The following is an 18,621-nucleotide window of genomic DNA, read 5'->3' as shown; positions in this document are numbered from 1 at the left end:
TCAGATCCTTCTTCCTAGGCGAAAAGCTTGAAAGGTAGTTGCATCATTGATTGGTATTTTTGAACCAAAAATGGCTCTTTGCTGTTCATCATCGTATACCAAATGGTAGGCTGAATTGAGGGCTGGTGTATGTTGCATAGCGAGGATTTGAGTACGTATGGTTCCATACTCGCTATCTAGACCAAGGAGAAATTCATATAGCCTCTCTTTGTCCTTGAGGTCATTAAGTTTCTTTCCGAGCCCGCATGTACATCCGTTACACATGCATAAAGAAATCGGAAACATGGACTCGATTTCGTCCCAAATGGAACGTAGCCTCGTGAAGTAGGCGGAGATGGACGATCCTTCCTGTTTGATCATGGTCAAGGAATGCTTCAGCTCGTATGCCCTTGGTGCGTTATCCTTTCCGAAACGTTCTTTCAAATCTGCCCAAATCTCTTGAGTTGTGGAAGCATATTTTACGCTGGTTCGTATTTCTTTCTCCATTGCCGTGTTCAACCAGCCCTTAAGCATGGCATCACACAGCATCTAGGCCATGTAGGTTGGTGAATCAGGTTCCGGTTTCTTGATTGACCCATCGATGAAGCCTACCTTGTTCTTAGCAAACAAGAAATTCAACATCTCTTGGGACCAATTTGTGTAGTTTCCATCGGTAAGCACGTCATTAACGTGTAACTATCTCGGATAATCAGAGGCATGTATGTAATACGGAGAGGTATGATCAGCAGCCCCTCCATCGGTTTGTTTTCTTTGGTCGCCGATCATGGCTGAGTCAAATTTTTCTTTATCACCGGTCATGGCGGCGATTAAGGTTTTGGTTGTGGAATGTTGGTTTATTTTTGAGTGTAGGATCTTTTATGTATATGTTCTAATATCATAACAAAATGGTGATAGTTTTATAATGTGAGATGAAGGAAAGAATGGGTGATAGTTTTATACTTCCATAAAAACATCTTGGGAGAGTGACTATAAAAGATGAGAGAGAAGAGAGAATTGATGGTTTTAGAAGGTTGTGCGTAGGGTAAGTGAGAGAAAAAAAATTTAACTTATGAACATATATCATGTGACACTTTTAAAAGTACTCCAAAAAAAATATTGTGAATGCTCTTACAATAAAATGTATATTTATCATTATCAAACAAATTGGTTTAACCAAATGCATAGTAACAAATTAAAACAAAGATATATGGTGGCATTTGGTTGAAACACATTAGAATAAGAGCTCAACGGGTCCTTTGTCCCGAAGCTAATGTGTTTTTGAAAAGAGTTCAACAGGTCATGTACAGTAACTCATCGACGGCAAAAACCATAATTTTGTTTTCAGTAGGATCAAATTTGCCATTAAAAAAGGGTTGCGGTGCTCCTTGTTGCCCCCTACCTCTTGATTGTAATTGGATGTTTTTTATGGGGAGAAAATTGTAAGAAAGAAGAGAAAAAGAATGCATAACTATGATTCATTCATTATATAAGCATCATCATCCGTATAAGTTAGTATTGTTATACATCGTAGTATAAGTTAGTATTGTTATACATCATAATCAAGCTGGGTATAGTATAAGTCATGACTATCATGGTTCTCTATGGTTTATGGCTTTGATGATGTTCTGGTTTATGGCGTGGCAACTGGCAACCTATGTTGTAGTCGTGTAGCACACTAGAGCCTTGGCTAACAACCAGTGTCAGTTTTGTGAATGTGGGTTTTCTAAGTTTAGTCATCAAATTCACGAATTTGGGTTTTTTTCAATTCCGTTGCAACGCGCATGCACTACTTACTAATTATACCATAAGTTTTAAAACAAGAGTCATAAGCTTGATGAACATTCGAAGCTAGATTAAAAGTTGGGCAGTCATTTATTATTTTGATATATAAAGACAAGATGAAAGCCACGATTATTATTCATCTTATTATTAGAAACTACCCTCCCATGCATCTCAAAGATCAACTAGAGATGCAACTCTCCTTCATTTGCCTCATACTTCAGAAGGTGCATTGCTGGCTCATGTCCAAATTGCACTGATTGGGCAGATCCTGAACAATCTGCCTCACCATCTCCGACTGCTGCCTGCCAAACCTCCCGAATTGCGACTGCTGCTTCATCACTCTGCTAGCTATCTCTCTAATGGCCCTGCACTCACACCCATTCTTCATGTACTGGAGCTCGTCACAGCACTGTTGAAGTTCTGGCGATTGTTCTTGTTGATAGCCGACGCTCATCTCAGGGTACTGGAGTTGTTGTGTGACGAACCTGTTGAAAATATCGTTATACGATTAGGGTTTGTGCTTAATATATGATTATGATTGTGTTAGAGTACTATCTAACATTGGAAAAGGTGGAATCTCATATTATGTCCTAAACTAGCTAGCAAAGTTAAGGTAAACAATGTATGTGATCATTTGATAATGAATCTTTAAGAATACTTATATAGTGTACCTTTGGCATTTGTTGACTGGCCTTTGGATATCAGTTTCGCTGCATTGGGGCTGTGATCCGCCAAAAGGAGGCGTGGGCTTGGGAAAGAAAGGGATTTGGAATGGGAAATCGATCGGGTTGCTTCCAATTCCGCATTGTGTTTGAAGGTTGCATAGGTTAGGGATGGCCTGAGCCTTCTGCCTCAACTGTTGTGACTGCTGAGAACCGAGGAATGGTATAAAGCTATGCCACTCTTGTTGTTGTTGTTGCTGGGCTTCTTGGAACACCTGCTTCACGGCCTCACATTGGCACGGCTCGTTGATGTTTTGGAGCACTTGGCAGCATTGCTGGATGAATGGCTCCTGGAACCCCTTCATAGGGAAGTATCCTTGGAATGGAATACGGCCCTTCTGGAGGAACGTGCGGCACGGGTTCAGGTTCTGTCCCTGTAACTGTCGGCGACATTGCATTTGCTCTCCGAATGGGAAATCGAACTCGTCGTTGATGGCGGTGGTGACGATGGTTGCATGGGCAGTAACCAGGGCGACGAAGGCGAGTGCGAGAGCTATTAGCTTTGCCATTGTTGGTTTGTTGTGTGAATTTGCTGTGTGAATTAGGGTGTGAATTAGGGTGGTATATATAGTGGTTTTAGGGTTTGCATGGAGGTATATACGTGGAGAGGTGTATTTAATCGGTGGCGCAATATGCTTATTTGTTGAGCATTTATTAAGAACACGTACAAGTTTTTACATGAAAAACGTAGCAAGTGGAATAATGGTTTGGAGTATGTGTGAGGTGTCAATAGTGTTGATGGTGTTTTTACATGAAAAGTGTAGCAAGTGGAAGTGTGTTTTGGAGTATGCATGTGGTGTCATTGGTCTTGATGGAAATATATGAATTGGTTCCACGTGGACTTGAACTCGGTATGATAATGCATAGCCAAGTAGCAAGGGTTTTAATGTGAAAATAAGAAATGAATGAACATAGGATTCTGAAAAGTTATAATTAGTACATAAGTTGTAATATGATATACAAGTTCATCTAAAAAATCATAATATATTCCTAAATGGTCTTATAAATTTGGAATGACAAGTTATAATCATGATCGATGTAATAAGTTGTTTAGTGTTAATTATTTCTTATTATTTTTTTATGATGATTCTACTTTTATTTATATATATATATATATATATATTTAATTATAAGGCTTGTAATGTGTCATTGGGTTGTTTCAATTTACACACAAAGTCATATTATATCATAACATGTTAACTAGGTGTTAATGATCTATATATATATATATATATATATATATATATATTTAATTGTAAGGCTTGTAATGTGTCATTGGGTTGTTTCAATTTACACTGAAAGTCATATTATATCATAACATGTTAACTAGGTGTTAATGATCTATATGCATCGATAAGCCATTAAGCCTGCTAATTAACAGTACAAGTTTATTTGTTGAGCATTTAATAAGAACACGTACAAGTTTTTACATGAAAATTGTAGCAAGTGGAATAATGGTTTGGAGTATGTGTGAGGTGTCAATAGTCTTGATGGTGTTTTTACATGAAAAGTGTAGCAAGTGGAAGCTAGTGTTTTTGGAGTACGTATGTGGTATTGTGGTGTCTAACGTTGATGGGAATATATGATGAATTGGCTCCACGTGGACTTGAACTCGGTATGATAATGCATAGCCAAGTAGCAAGGGTTTTAAAAGTGAAAATAAAAAAAAGAATGAACATAGGATTCTGAAAAGTAATAATACATAAGTTGTAATATGATATACAAGTTCATCTAAAACACATTGCCAAATCGTCTTATAAATTTGGAAGATGACAAGTTATAATCATGATCGATGTAATAAGTTGTTTAGTGTTAATTATTTCTTTTTAATGATTCAACTCATTCACTTTTAATTATTAGGCTTGTAATGTTTGATTGAGTTGCTTCAAATTACACATATTCACAGTGACAGATTCATGAAATTTTTTCACAAGGGTCGGGAAACTTTTTGGTCGGTATTCAGTTGACCATCGTTACATATATTTTTTTTCGATTCCGTTCGGCCGGTCATGTCAAGTAATCGGTATATTTTTTTTTGTCCAGTTGGGCCTCTCCGATCGGCTAGAATTGGGTCAGCTCGAGTAATATAGAAAAAGATAATCAAACAAATAAAAATACATGAAACTTCATTAGAAATGCATAAATAAAATGTCATATGTCTAAAATTGTTCTTTACGGGTTTTCATTTTATGAAGCTTAACAAAAACATTATATATAGTACGCATGTCTTTTTCAATAAAACAAATACAACTATCGTTTAAATTCTCATCACCCATTTGATTACGCAAAAAAGACTTCAGGTAAAAGTATTTTCAACATTTGTGGTTGCGACGGGTAATACGAGAGTTGGCCTCAATAAACGATAAACTAATACAAATGAAGTTGGTGAGCAAACCCACGTATGTAGAAAGTCGAAACATTTTCTTTGCAGATTAAAGCTCTTATAATTCGTTGAACTCACATAACAAATTACTTGCTCCATTGTAACATTTTTTGATAAGTTAAATGCACATTGGGTTGAGAGTTTTGGGCTTGGACTTAAAAACTTAGGAATAAGATTAATTAGACATTTGGGCTTAAATTTGTATTAAATTCGTTTCAATTAATCTTAAAATTAACTATTTATATACATTTATATAATTATAAATGTAAATTTATTTTTTATTATGGCCGGTCTCGAAATATCATGGGGGTTGTTCTCGAATTTTCACATGGTCTTTTTGTCGTTTTCGAAATTCCACAGAGGTCGGTATCAAAATTTCACAAGGGTCGGTCAAGATTTTAACACATATATAACACTAAAAAATATTTTTTCACATGGGTCGGCCAACCCCCCTACTCAAAGAGTAGGTACACCAATGCATAGTCATATTATATCATAACAAGTTAACTAGGTGTTAATGATCTATAAGTATCGATAAACCATTAAGCCCGCTTGTTCACACAGTTAGTAAGTCTTAAAGGTCTTATCATGTGTTAATGTTATTTTGATATACATATATATAATTAGCTTATACTTCACGTATTACGTGAGAGTTTCTGAAGACATGCATTTGGTATCAACAAGTGTAAATACACTCATCAAAAGCAATGATTGCCTGATTATCAGATTTTATATAATAATACCAAATCTAACCGAATGCATATTCACTCACCCAGAAGCAAAAGTGTAGACCCCGTTATGCACCAAATACTTGCCATAGTCTTATATAGTGTAGGTCCTAGGAACGGATCAAACAACTAAGAGTTTTTGAATCAATCTCTAACTACAAGCTAGCGGAAATCATTTGTAGCCAACCGAGTGTTTGTGTGAAGATTCAATCGAAACGTGTTTTGCGATTCTGTAATGTCATATAGAAAAACACATCGCTTTTGGAATTCCCAATCGTAGCCTACTACAAAAATCGACAACTGTTATTTTATGAGAAAATGACTACAATTAACTTGATTAAAAATACTGTTATGCACAATAGGTCAAAGCATATAGAAATGATGCATCACTTCATCAAATAAATGGTTGCTCAAGGGTTGGTGTCACTTGAGTACTGCAACATAAAAGTTTAGCATGCTGATATTCTGACTAAGCCTCTAGCCGGGGAAAATTTCGTTTATTTTCGGCATCATGCTAACATTCCGACTAAGCCTCTAGCCCAGGAAAAGTTTTTTTATTTTGGCATCTACTTGGTGTCATGGAGTTTGAATAAAAGGGGGATGTTAAAAAATGATCCAAAGTTGCAGCCCACGTGATTCTCTTATCCTCATGCATGTGCTCAATTGTCTAGGTCTTTCTCTTTATTTTGAACTAATCTTTTACCTTGCGCGTTGCGCCGAGCATGTCAGTAAAAGTAAAACTCAGATGGCGATAAAATCCAAGGATTGAGCTGGTAATTCGATGTGAATTTGGTTGGTTTCGATGACGTGCGTTATTGTACCACAGTTAAAACATTAAATAAAAATAAAAAGTTATAAAAATTGAGGTGAACCAATGTGGCGGCGTCTATCGGTAAAACTAGAGCGCTGGTAATACCCAACAATTGACGATCGGTATTACCCGACCATTGTCGATCCCGGGAGTTGAGGCGACCGATTCTACAGAAATTCGATCGTTTCCGTCATGTTTGTTATGATACCGAAACTAAAATAATGGCGTCAGATCGGTTTCCATTACGTTCATTTGGTGACTAAACTAAAAAACTAAAACAAAACTCATAGGCGCCAAGTGGCCCAATAGGGCACTTGCAGAAAAAAACTTCTTATTTATAAGATAGTAGTAAAAATATTTTGAATAAATCCGTTTGTGGCTAGTTGTTAGGTTTTTACATATTGTTTAGTGTTTAGATTATTTGCTTTCCCAATAGGACACTTGCGATAACAAAGTTCTCATTTATAAGATAGTAATAAAAATATGTTGAATAAATCCGTTTTTGGCTAGTTGTTAGGTCAAAGCATATAGAGTTGACGTCACTTCATCATGGAAATGGTTGCTTAAGGGTTGGTGTTACTTGAGTATTGCAACATAAAAGTTCCGCATGCTGATATTATGACTAAGCCTCAAGCCGGCGAAAATTTTGTTTATTTTCGGCATCATGCTGATATTCTGATTATGCCTCTAGCCTGGTGAAAAGTTTGTTTATTTTCGACACCTACTTGGTGTCATGGAGTTTGAATCACGGGGGATGTTTAAAATGATCCAACCTCGATTTCAGCCCACGTGATTCTCTTATCCTCATGCATTTGCTTAATTGTCCGGGTCTTTCTCTTTATTTTGAACTAAGTTTTTACCGAGCGCGTTCCGCGGGCATGTTGGTAAAACTCAGATGATGATCAAATCCTAGCATAGAGCCGGTAATCCGATGTGAATTTGGTTGGTTTCGATGACGTGTGCAATTGTACGAGAATTAAAACGAAAAATAAAACAAAAGGTTATAAAAACTGGGGTGAACCAATGTGGCAGTGTCTATCGGTAAAACTCGAGCGCTCGTAATACCCGACCATTGTCGATCCCAGTAGTTGAGGCGGCTGAGTCTACAGGAATTCGATTGGTTTTCGTCATGTTTTTATGATACCAGAACTAAAAAAAATGGTGTTAAATCGTTTTTGGTTACTTTCGTTACAGTGACTAAACTAAAAAACAAAAAATAAACTTATGAACCAGTTTGGTTCGTCAAGTGGCCCAATAGGGCACTTGCGGCAACAAACTTCTTATTTATAAGATAGATTTAATAATATTGTTGAATAAATCCATTTGTGGCTAGTTTTTAGGTTTTTACCTATTCATTAGAGTTTAGGTTATTTTCTTTCCCAATAGGGCACTTAAGACAACAACTTCTTATTTATAAGATAGTAATAAAATTATGTTGAAAAAATCCGTTTGTGGCTAGTTGTTAGGTAAAAGCATATAGAGTTGACGCATCACTTCATCATGAAAATCGTTTCTCAAGGGTTGGTGTCACTTGAGTACAGCAACATTTAAGTTCAGCATGCTCATATTCATATTAAGCCTCTAGCCGGGATAATTTTGTTTATTTTTGGCATCATGCTGACATTCTGACTAAGCCTCTAACTCGGGAAACATTTGTTCATTTTCGGCATCTAGCTGGTGTCACGGAGTTTGAATCAAGGGGGTGTTAAAAAATAATTGAGACTCAGTTACAGACCATGTGATTCTCTTATCCTCATGCATGTGCTTAATTTTCTGGGTCTTTCTCTTTATTTGGAACTAAATTTTTACCTTGCGCGTTATGCTGGGCATGTCAGTAAAAATCAGATGGTGATTAAATCCAAGCATTGAGCCAGTAATCCGACATGAATTTGATTGGTTCCGATGATGTGCGCTATTGTACCAGAATTAAAACAAAAAATTAAACAAAAGGTTATAAAACTCGAGGTGAACCAATTTGGCGGCGTTTATCGGTAAACCCGTGCGCCGGTAATAACCAACCATTGTCGATCTCGAGCGTTGAGGCAGCTGAATCTATAGTTTTGATGGTTGGTTAAAAGTCGTGTGTTTTATTATATTAATTGTTTAGTTTTACTTTAAATATTGGGTGAACATTGGTACTTCAAGCGTACTTTTGTATTTCAGGCCATTAAGCATTAAAGATACTTATTGGAAGCAATTACGAGCATGCGTTGGGGTCTTAGGAAGATCGAGTTTGATGCGCAAATGATTCATGAATAATAATAATAATAATAATAATAATAATAATAATAATAATAAATATGAAAGCAACCACATTCCATTTAAATGTCACCATAAAAGAATGATTAATATATTGTTTGACTTTTGTTTATGCAGTCCCTTTACGAAATTTAGATGAACAAGGAATTCTAGTGATTTTGTTAGTACACGTGCATATTAAGGAAAAGAATAATAAAGTATAATGAAATAGAATTAGAAGGTGGGCTCGTTTATTAAAGGTGACAAATCTGGGCTCAAATGGCGTGCACACAATTTTGGAGTGGGCTCAATAAGTATTGGGTTCATATAGTAAATGAGAGGGACAAGGTTTTGGGGAGTTCAATGGCAGTAGAGGTTATGCAGGGGCTGGACGGATGATTTTGGGAGCAGCGCAAGACAAGAGAAAGCAGCCTTTGGATGTTTGGCACAAAAATCAAGAAGCAATAATCGTAATGACGCAAGGCTAGTCTCGTTGTAACTTTCTCCGGGTGAACGGTTTGTTTAGGTTTAACACTTTTCTCAATTTTATTAATGTTTGGATTTGTTCTTGACATTGACAATGTTGTATGAACATATTGATGTGTTGGTTTATTTAAATTATTTGCATGTGTTAGTAATCCTTGCTTTACAACTTGTTCGGTTGATGACAAAACCTAGTAGCATGTTGGGTGAAATAGAGTAGGTCGATTCACACTAGTAAGTATGGTAATTGAATTAAAAAAGATCCGATGACAAAAATCTATTTTTGATTACCACCTAAATTAACCTACTTTCCAACTCCATATCCATGTGGTGTCCAATTAATGAAACGAGTTTTGTGTGAAACCTAGAACCTGAAACCGGGAGAAGGTTGCGTTTTCTTTAAATTGTTTTCAAAATCAATCTTCTAGTTTTGCTTGATATCGTTTGTCCATCTTATTTAGCTATATTTTATATTGAAAATCAAACAAACTTTTAATACTGACCACATGCTCCTCGTGGATACGATACCCTACTTACTCTAACTATTTAGTTTAATTGGGTTTTTGAATGACTAAAACGACGGTCATCAAAATGGCGCCGTTGCCGGGGAGTGTCTTAGTGTTGCGTTGCTTGTTTGATTAAAATAAATAAATATTTTTTAAAAGGTAAAAAAAAAAATCCAAAAATATTTTTTCTTTTTATTTCTTTTTGTTTAAGTTCGGTATTACACTTGGTATTGCTTGTTTTTGCTTGTGTAGGATCCTATTATAGCGTCGACAACATACATATAGTTCGATTATGAGTTATTATAGCAATCAAAGTTCACCCGGTGGCCCGCCAGACCCACCATTCACACAAGAATTCTCAAACTTTGACCTACCACATCCTCAAATACAAAACCAGTATGAATATGATGAGTTTGATGAGTTTGTGCTTTCGGTGCCACAATTTAATCAAAGAGGTCAGAATCGGGTCAAGTTGGGTCGGCAGAGGTATAATGGTGATCAACAAAACGATTATGGAGGACAACAGGGTCAATATGAGTATATGGATGGAGTGCCTAGGGCGAATCACAAAGCCCCGGTTAGAGGAGTTGCCAGTCAATTTGTGCCTATAGTACCAAAGAACGTCTCACTGTTCGAGCCACCACATCAGAATGCAAGATCTTTTGAGACACCAATTCATAATTTCTATGAAGGAAGTCAAAGTAAATATCAAAGCAACTTGCATAATCCAGGGAATAGGCAAACGGATCAGCATGGGTCGGATGATAACTCCATCAATGAACAATTGGATATAATTATTGAGTTAATGATGGATATTCAAAATGGCAACGAGATTAGAGATAAGGAAATCCAGGCATTGTCACAGCAGGTTGGAAAATTAATTGAAGAAGTGGCAGTCATCAGAAGAGATCAAGGTAAGCTTTGTAGTGATACTCAGATATGTCTAACTCACAAATCGTCTAACACAACGAGTTTCCACATAATTGAGGTAAGTACTCGTCCTCTTTCTGAAATTTCTGTTGTTGAAACTCATTCACCACAATGTGTTGAGGGTGGGGTGAATGATATAACCGAGTTTAAGGGTGATAGTGAACATGATCAGGAAGTTAAAAGTTTTACAAAGTCTGAAAGTGATTCAAATAACATGTTTTCTGAAATTAGTAATTTGAATGTGAAAGTTCCATTTCCAATGGTTTTATTTGCACCAAAAATTTAAGTAAACGGGAACAACCTAAGAGTGAAAAGTGGGAAAATTTTGAAAAACTGAAAATAAATAAACCATTGCTTGAACAAATTAAAGCGAGTCCTGATCATGTTGAGTGTTTAGAAGAGTTAAGTATCCACAAGCTACGTCACAAGTTTCCTAAACAACTTGATCTAACTGCTAGTGTGAATGCCGTTTTGATGGGTACCCTTCCCTCGAAACTTCAAGATCCAGGAACACCTATTATTTCAATACAAATAGGTGATTTTAAATTAGACAAGGCTTTGTTGGATCTTGGAGCTTGTGTAAGTATTTTACCAGGGAGTTTGTATGATCGGTATGATTTTGGGCCACTACAAAAAGTTAAAACAACAGTGGTGTTGGCTGATCAAACTCTTAAGTGTCCTAGGGGGATTGTAAAGGATGTGATTGTAAAAGTTGGTGAATTCTATTATCCTGTGGATTTCCTCGTGCTTGATTGTGTAAAGAATACATAACCGACTGTTATTATGGGTAGACCGTTCTTAGCTACAACAAAGGCTATTATAAATTGTGCCGAAGGAAAAGAAAATGAGTTTAAAGGTGTTTTCTAATTTGTTTAATCATAAAACTGACAAGTGTGGATCTCCTTAGAAGGAGAATCAAACAGAAAAGAAAGAATGTTTTATGATTGACAGGTTAAATGAAGAGAAGGTAAAGAAAAAGTCAAGAAGGAGAAGAAGAAAAAAGGCGGAGTTTGATTGTTACAGAGAAATGTGTAAATTTTATGATCAGGTATTGGACAAAACTAACGATGAGAATGGAACAAGTTTAGGAGCAGAAGGAGGCAAGCACTCTACGAGACCACCATGAATAACACATAAGGTATGGTCTGGCTGAAGACATTAACAAAAATTTAGCGCTAACTGGGAGGCAACCCGACCTTGTATTCAGGTAAGTGTATATTTTGTTGTAACTGAACTTTGTGGGTGTAGTTCTCTATAAACCCTCACGAGACTCCACTCGTCCTCCCGGGCTACCGGGGGGTTTACAGGGCTTGTTTCATATGCTAAATGCAGTCGTGATTCCTACGAAAGTGAGTTAGGTCTTTTAACGTTTTTAACTAATTTAACAGAATTTATTATGAAACGACTTAATGTGGCTCGGTAATTGTTTTAATAAAATTAACAAAAATTCATTTTCATAACTATTAAAAGACCTATGTCTTACACTTGTGAGAAGCTTGCTTCTACACATCTCGAGATTTTGCTGGTTCGATTGACAGTTTGGTAATTGGATGAGACGAGAGTATACGAGTGTTTTTGAGAGTTCACGAGCTAACTGGTCCTTCTCCAGTCCCGTTGATACCAGGTGATTTCAGTTTCATAATTTGTTTTGTTTTTATTACTTTAAACGTTAAAAGTGTAATTGTATAATTATTAGACGAACCGCCACATTTGAGCCCCGAATTTTAAAATTGCTTAATAGTAAAAGAGTCAATTTCAACCCCGTCCCTCAAATGTTTATTAATCGTTTTATCTATTTTAACTTTGAGGACAATGTTAAGTATTCTTACATTGAGGACAACGTAAACCTCAAGTGTGGGGATGGGGGAAATTTGAAAAATTTTAGCCTGATAGTACCTCGAAGAGTGTTCAGAAACCAAAGTTGTTAACTGTTAATTATTGCCATTAATGCCAAGTTATAGGTTTCTGGTCTTGGTTGGAATTTCAGCTTCTCGATAGTCTTACTCACAAATGCTTTCAAAAAGAGAAGTTGAAAATGGGGTCGTTTAGGCGGGGATAACGAGTCAAGGGAATGGGTATACATGTTTCATATCAGCAGCCCATTATTCCAGACATATTGTGAGATGCCCCCTATACTTAAGAGCACTAGGCAGAAATCATGATTGCATTTAGCGTATGCAACAAGCCCTGTAAACCCCCCGGTAGCCCGGGAGGACAAGTGGGTCTCGTGAGGGTTTATAGAGAACTACACCCACAAAGTTCAGTTACAACAAAATATACACGTACCTGAATACAAGGTCGGGTTGCCTCCCAGTTAGCGCTAAATTTTTATTAAGGTCTTCAGCCAGACCATACCTTATGTGTCATTTATGGTGGTCTCGTAGAGTGCTTGCCTCCTTCTGCTCCTAAACTTGTTCCATTCTCATCATTAGTTTTGTCCCATACCTGATCATAAAATTTACACATTTCTCTGTAACAATCAAACTCCGCCTTTTTTCTTCTTCTCCTTCTTGACTTTTTCTTTACCTTCTCTTCATTTAACCTGTCAATCATAAAACATTCTTTCTTTTCTGTTTGATTCTCTTTCTCAGGAGATCCACAGTTGTCAGTTTTATGATTAAACAAATTAGAAAACACCTTTAAACTCATTTTCTTTTCCCCGAACCTCATTCTATCCGTTCCCTCAGCACAATTTATAATAGCCTTTGTTGTAGCTAAGAACGGTCTACCCATAATAACAGTCGGTTGTGTATTCTTTACACAATCAAGCACAAGGAAATCCACAGGATAATAAAACACACGACTTTTAACCTAACATCAAGTTTCTGTCATGTTTTTATGATACCAGAACTAAGAAAAAAATGGTGTTAGATCAGTTCGTTATTTTTGTTACGGTTACTAAACCAAAAAACAAAAAAAAGCATACAGGCCAGTTTGGTGTAGGCAAGTGGCCCAATAGAGCACTTGCGGCAACAAACTTCTTATTATTAAGATAGTAATAAAGCATTTTGAATAAATCCCTTTGTGGCTAGTTGTTAGGTTTTTACCTTTTCTTTAGAGTTTAGGTTATTTGCTTTCCCAATAATAGGGCATTGCGGTACCAAACTTCTTATATATAAGATAGTAATAAAAATGTTGAATAAATATGTTTATGGCTAGTTGTTAGGTCAAAGCATATACAGTTGACGCATCACTTCATCATGGAAATGGTTGCTCACGGGTTGATGTCATCAACACAAAAGTTTAGCATACTGATATTCAAACTTAGCCTTTAGTCTTTGAAAATTTTGTTTATTTTCATGCATCATGTTGATATTCTGATTGATCCTCTAGACTAGGAAAAGTTTGTTTATTTTCAGCATCCAGTTGATTACACGGAGTTTGAATCAAGGAGGGATGTAAAAAAATGATCCATACTCAGTTGCAACCCTTGTGATTCTCATATCCTAATGAATGTGCTTAATTTTGTGGGTCTTTCTCTTTATTTTGAACTAAATTTTAACCTGTGTGCCGGACATGTCGGTAAAACTCAGATGGTGATTAAATCATAGCATTGAACCGGCAATTCGACGTGAATTTGGTTGGTTTGGATAAGGTGCATTATTGTACTAGAATTAAAACAAAAAATAAAACAAAACATTATGAAATTGAGGTGAACCAATGTGACAACGTCTATCGGTGAAACTCGAACACGGGTAATACCCGGCCATTGTCGATCCCGGGCGTTGAGGTGGCTGAGCCTACGAGAATTCGATCGATTTACATCATATTTGTTGTGATACCGGAACTAAGAAAATGGTGTTAGATCGGTTTCCGTTACGTGCGTTACGGCGACTAAACTAAAAAATAATGAAAAACATACATACCAGTTTCGTGACGCCAAGTGGCCAATAGGACACTTGCAGCAACAAACTTCTTATTAATAAAAATATGTTGAATAATTCCATTTGTGGCTAGTTGTTAGGTTTTTACCTTTTCTTTAGAGTTTATGTTATTTGCTTTCCCAATAGGGCACTTGCGGCAACAAACTTCTGTTTGATCTCCTTAATCTCTCATAGATCTGAGATGTAATTAATCTAACACGGATCTAGTTCATGATTACTCTTGATTATATGTTATCTGTTATTATTATTAGTATTAGTTATATATATATGTGTATGTATAATATTAGTATGAAGATCGAGAGAGAGATTGGACAGCCTTTAGTTAATTATCTCTCAAAACTTAGATTAAACGTGAACAATGTTCACCTATAAATAGAAGATAGGTCTAGTTCGCTAACATCCCCTAGCGAACTAGACACTACTTCGTTACATACATAAACAGATAAATAAACTAAAGAATCATTTTCTGATTCGTTAAACCTCCTTAACGAATCAGGAAGATCTTAACTTAATTCTAGTTCGCTAAACATCCTTAGCGAACTAGACTTTACATATAACGAACTAACTTAAAACAATAATATTTTATTACATTAAACAAAACGTCAAATACGTTAAAGATAAATACAAAAACTTGAGACGCAAAACCGTGCACTAACGGACACCCCATCGTCTTGAGCTCTTAGTCTTTAAATTACTTGAAGCGCTTGGACTGCCAGTCTCTGCAACTATGAATTCCGTTTTCATAACAAACACGCACAGCGCGTTGGAATTGCATAGCCAGGTCAAAGTCTTCATTGCGCTCAAACAGAATTTTGTTCTTGTGTAGCACACCATTGTCAGTCTCGGTTAAATTCACCAACCACATCGGGTCAATGATCTTTATCAGCTCAGTCTTCAACCCTGTACCAAGAACAATGACGGCCTCGCCAGTACGATTATCGTAGTACCAGCGGTTGAAGGATAGATGCATGTGTTGGTTCAACGTCTTCACTAGCACCCGCTTCATCGTCTTCGGCGACTTTACTTTAAGAACCAACTTCTTCCAACCAGTCCTTGGGTCAATCTCATTGAGACGCTTACGGATGGCAATCTTTGGTTTAAAAAATTTGAACCCGTGGTTCACTTCAAACATCAAGTGTTGATGAAACCAACTTGCATATTTATTCCCACCTCTATTAATGAATGGACGGTACGCCAGAGTACGTACGTCCCACCTCGGTAATGAAAGAACATCAGACATCCTTTCGTAGTACTGGACGCCTTTCTCCCATTTGACAATGCATACTTTAAGATCAGATTCAAACATCTAAGAAATAATATTACCTTGCACCTTGGACACGGTCTTAAATGAAGTCTTCTGGTTTGCTTTGACCCAAGCTGCAACTTCATCTTTCCGTTCTTGATCAACATACCGATACGCCTTGATAATCTTGCCAACTTTCTTATGGCTGAACCAACTATTAATCTCCTCAAGAGATGGGTCAATATTTGGGTCGAATCTTTTGTCAAAAAAGTCAGCAACTTGTTTACCCTTAGATGTCCTTTCGAGATGATCTTCTGCTTCTTTTACAATCTGTTCATTAAATATAGGAGCACCTTGATCAACATTTGTGTGTTGAAACAAGTCAGGATACTCCTCAGCAGTCACATCTTCCATCTCAATTTCCTCATCGTCATAAATAAAATCTGTCCTCAACTCCACCATAGGATCATTCAAGATCTCGTCATCATTTATTACCTCAGCATCAGGCTCAGTCTCTAACATGGTCATCTCTTCTTCATTCAGACCAAGCAAGATCGCAATCTTCTCTCGTGTCAGTGACTTGCAACAAACTGACCTACTGCTATCTCATCAGCATTCACCATGCTCCTAATCACCCCCTTATCATCCATAAATATAACCGTATCAGCCTCAATCATCTCAATTGGTTTGGCAGCTGAATGGTCATGATAAACAATGATTTGTTTGCCTGAATCATCAACCGAACTCGTACTCGCACCAGAAGCTGGGTCTTGAGTTTGTTTAGGCTCACCACCAGTACCAGACTCATCAGGATCTTCCTCATCATTCTTGATCTTCTTTAAAGCATCATCTTTGCAAGTCAATTGCAAGATCAGATCCTCTTGTTCTTTAAGTTTCACCCCCTGAGACTCAACAATCTCACGTAGGGCTTTTTTTTCTTTTTGACAGAAAGAAACATAACTAATAAGCTTCTTCTGGTTCTCCATCAATCGTTCTTGATTCATACGGTCAGCAGAAATTTGGTTTTCATACAAATGAAGAAGCTTCAAAAGCATGTCTGTCTGACGGTTCGGTGGCATAGCATGCAAAGATGGATGAACAGGCTGGATTGGTCCCTATGGCCTTGTAATTCTCATAAATGAGAGATCACTAGGTGGAGGAGGCCTCATTGACGATGTTGGAGGAACAGTAGAAGGTGTAGCAGAAGGCATCGGTATCTCAGTTAAGGCCATCTGTGGAATCATACCCAACTGCTCATGAGGTACCATCGTCGTTGTCAATGTAAGCGCCAGAGTACTAATAGTAGTTGGCACAACCGGGCGTTGAGGAATTGTAGGAAGAGATGGTGGCACACCAATAATTACACCAGCTCCAGCTGATACTCGTCTCTTTGCTGGAGCCTCAGAAGCTGGTGCTTTACTTTTTCGTTTCCTTTCACATTGAGCTGCAATGGTAGCAGCCAACGCAGCTTCAAGGGTAGCCTGTTGTTCTCTCAGAGCTGCATCACCATTACCACCATTTCCACCTTCATTACCACCATCATCTCCATCATCACCATCGTTCCCACCTTCTCCTCCCTCACGCTCGGAATCCGAGTCATCATGGATCCAGCGATCCTCGGGAGGACATTCATAATCAGGGTTAATGATATGACCAATCATCCGTTTGTCCCGTGGCCTCTCCTTATGATAAATCGTCATTCTACGCACCGTGTCAGCTTTCATGTGTTCTAGATCAAGGATATCATTCACTAACGTTCGATCAATCACCAAGTTTGGAATAAGATCTTGAATTATCAGTTGTTGAAATCGGGGATACATCAAGAACTTCTTCTTCTGATCTGTCTGCTGAACTTGTTTTTTCAGATGATCGAAAACCATTTTCGAGAAGTTGAATGGCTTGTTGAGAATAAGAGCCACAAAAGCCGATTGCAAACTGATACGGCACTCATCAAATCCACCTTTACGACCACCCATGCAATGAATCAGTACGTGTAAAAGATACTTGAAAGGTGGGCACATGCCGTTCTTGTTGAACATAGAATCGTCAATATTTCTACCATAAAATACCCTTGTAAATAGGCACTTGATTAACCTCTTATCAAACTCACTTGCTCGAATATGATTCTCGATTTCAACGAACTCAGCAATATTCCAGAACTGCCTAATAATACTCAGAAAAACCTTAGGTTTGGCAGTTATAGCATAATGAATCACCGAACGACGTAGAAAAGCTAACATAGCCCCAAACAGAGCTTCATCAGCAACGTCTGAATCAACATAGGCATAGATGTTGTGCTTCTTGTCAAAGGACAACAATTGGACCTCTTCTTGTTCCTGAGGTTGTTCTTGATCTTGTGGTTGTTCTTGTTCTTGAGGAGCAACGGGTGGTTCTTGATCCATTTGATCAGCTATTTCACTAAATAAATATAAACGATTATAAGTAAAAAGAAAATGTAATATGCATTTAGCAGTGATAAGTAAAGTTTATATTTAATGTATCAATTTCATGTTGATGTATCGTATTATAGATGGTGTATTTAATTTTTTGTGTAATCGATGTATCGACGCGTGTAGACCGTTGGGATATATGATTAATTACAATGATTTATTAAATACAATAGTTAGTAAAATTAATTAAATAACTAAAATTGAAATGTCATTCGTTTGATTAACAATCTAATTCGTTACAAATATGTAATGAATCAATTGATTCGCTATCAGGTAAATAGTTAACGAAATAGACTTAGCGAATTACTATTCAAAAGAACGAACTAGAATCCAGTTCGTTATGATTTAACGAATTCAAGTCTGATTCGTTGATTAACTTATTCGCCAAACTAGTTCGTGTGAATTAGTAACGAATTGGGCACTAAATAGTTCCAATTCGCTAAAAATTAACGAATGGTCAAAAATGACTTGATCTTTGACTC

At 37.0% G+C, this 18,621-nt stretch overlaps 2 protein-coding genes across 2 annotated transcripts; both read right to left on the bottom strand.

Moving 5' to 3' along the window:
- On the bottom strand, positions 1 to 486 carry LOC143534514 (uncharacterized). The gene has a single exon (XM_077028981.1). The coding sequence runs from the start codon at positions 484 to 486 to the stop codon at positions 1 to 3; it is 486 nt and encodes a 161-aa protein (XP_076885096.1).
- Positions 487 to 1,897: 1,411 nt separating this feature from the next.
- On the bottom strand, positions 1,898 to 2,992 carry LOC143534498 (2S seed storage protein-like). The gene is made up of 2 exons (XM_077028967.1): positions 2,433 to 2,992; positions 1,898 to 2,246 (listed from the first exon to the last, which is right to left on the bottom strand). The coding sequence occupies exons 1-2, from the start codon at positions 2,990 to 2,992 to the stop codon at positions 1,979 to 1,981; spliced, it is 828 nt and encodes a 275-aa protein (XP_076885082.1). The 3' UTR covers positions 1,898 to 1,978.
- Positions 2,993 to 18,621: the final 15,629 nt, after the last annotated feature.

This window comes from Bidens hawaiensis, unplaced genomic scaffold (assembly GCF_021521415.1).
Source record: "Bidens hawaiensis isolate Kalapana, Puna unplaced genomic scaffold, B.hawaiensis_p1.1 tig00010169_1, whole genome shotgun sequence".
Lineage (NCBI taxonomy): Eukaryota > Viridiplantae > Streptophyta > Magnoliopsida > Asterales > Asteraceae > Bidens > Bidens hawaiensis.
The sequence above is the reverse complement of the archived record's forward strand: the minus strand, read 5'-3'. Positions and strand labels throughout refer to the sequence as shown.

What these genes read in the sequence shown, in the direction of transcription:
- LOC143534514 (XM_077028981.1), bottom strand. Translation starts at nt 486, where the DNA reads ATGGAGAAAGAAATACGAACCAGCGTAAAATATGCTTCCACAACTCAA.
- LOC143534498 (XM_077028967.1), bottom strand. Translation starts at nt 2,992, where the DNA reads ATGGCAAAGCTAATAGCTCTCGCACTCGCCTTCGTCGCCCTGGTTACT. An exon ending in CCAGTCAACAAATGCCAAAG is followed by an intron (nt 2,247 to 2,432) that starts GTACACTATATA and finishes TATTTTCAACAG; the next exon opens with GTTCGTCACACAACAACTCC.